The 1,086-nt window shown below is 43.1% G+C and overlaps 1 protein-coding gene and 1 long non-coding RNA gene across 2 annotated transcripts in view; one reads left to right on the top strand and one right to left on the bottom strand.

Annotated features, from left to right (window-relative positions):
• Positions 1-785, bottom strand: part of cbx2 (chromobox homolog 2 (Drosophila Pc class)) — a 7,038-nt gene extending 6,253 nt beyond the window's left edge. The window contains exons 1-2 of the mRNA XM_014022511.1: positions 675-785; positions 534-577 (exon numbers count right to left, since the gene is read on the bottom strand). Of these exons, the coding sequence (XP_013877965.1) occupies positions 534-577; positions 675-746 (116 nt within the window). The 5' untranslated portion in view covers positions 747-785. The remainder of the gene's footprint in view (positions 1-533; positions 578-674) is intronic.
• LOC106527589 (uncharacterized) overlaps positions 1-1,086 on the top strand; it is a 58,606-nt gene that overhangs the window by 56,784 nt on the left and 736 nt on the right. The window lies entirely within an intron of this gene.

Raw genomic sequence — 1,086 nt, 5'->3', positions numbered from 1 at the left:
CACACACACACACACACACACACACACACACACACACACACACAAAGGATGTGGTTCTAACAGAAAACCATGGAGCTGGCAGGCAACAGCTTGGAGGATTACAGCAACAATGTGCACAAAAAACACATCAAACAAATTAACAACATTACATCAGTGAAATGAAAAGTCAAACATGTAAATAAATCTAATTTCTTCAGTTTTCCTGCAGAAAACTTGAGAAAAACAAGTTGTAAAACCAATCTGTGCAGCTCTTTATCCATCAGAAGCACGAGGAGGAATAAAAAAAGGCAGAATTAGTTATTTTTTTTTTTACAAACTTCAGATATTTTTTTGTTTTGAACAAAAGGCGAAACCAGCAGAGCTGCGTTTGAACAAACTGCATCCAGAGATAAATCATCAATAAGTTGTTTTTGTTCCGAGGTTCGGGCCCGGTACCGTGAAAACTCCGGTTCGGTTCTGATGTGTCGGCAGCGGCCGACACGTTGTTGTTGTTTTCATTGTTTGGGGCTCGGCAGCACCACACTTGCACTTACTTGGATGACCATCCCCTCCACTTCACCAGAAACTCCAACTTTCCCTGGAGGGAGGGAAACAAAGACGGAACGTTTTTAAAGAGCCGAAGAAGAAGAAAAAAACCCCGCCAAACCAGTTAAAGTGGAATTAAAGGCGCTAACCTTCCGGAGCCGCTTGTTCAAGATGCATTCTGCGTCAAAAACCTGCTCTCCGACAGCGCTCAGCTCCTCCATGTCTGCCTTCACCCCCAAAAAACAGGCTTTTTTTAACAAGAGGCTCGAGACGCGCTCAGCCAATCAGAGGAGCGCAGAGTCGCAACCGGATGTTTGCGGCGTGGCCTTCAAAATAAAGGTTCTCACATTTTGGTTACAATGCATTGCGGAGTAGTGAATAAGTGACACACGTGAACAAAATAGACCTCAGTTAGTGCTTCTTAATTTAGCCTACAAATTTAGCAAGTGTTAATCCACTAATACATTTTAAAATGAGCAAAAGCTCTAAAGCACTAATTAGGAAGGTGTGTGTGTGTGTGTGTGTGTGTGTGTGTGTGTGTGTGTGTGTGTGTGTGTGTGT

Source organism: Austrofundulus limnaeus, unplaced genomic scaffold (genome assembly GCF_001266775.1).
Source record: "Austrofundulus limnaeus strain Quisiro unplaced genomic scaffold, Austrofundulus_limnaeus-1.0 Scaffold333, whole genome shotgun sequence".
Lineage (NCBI taxonomy): Eukaryota > Metazoa > Chordata > Actinopteri > Cyprinodontiformes > Rivulidae > Austrofundulus > Austrofundulus limnaeus.
This window is presented reverse-complemented; position numbering and strand designations above follow the sequence as displayed.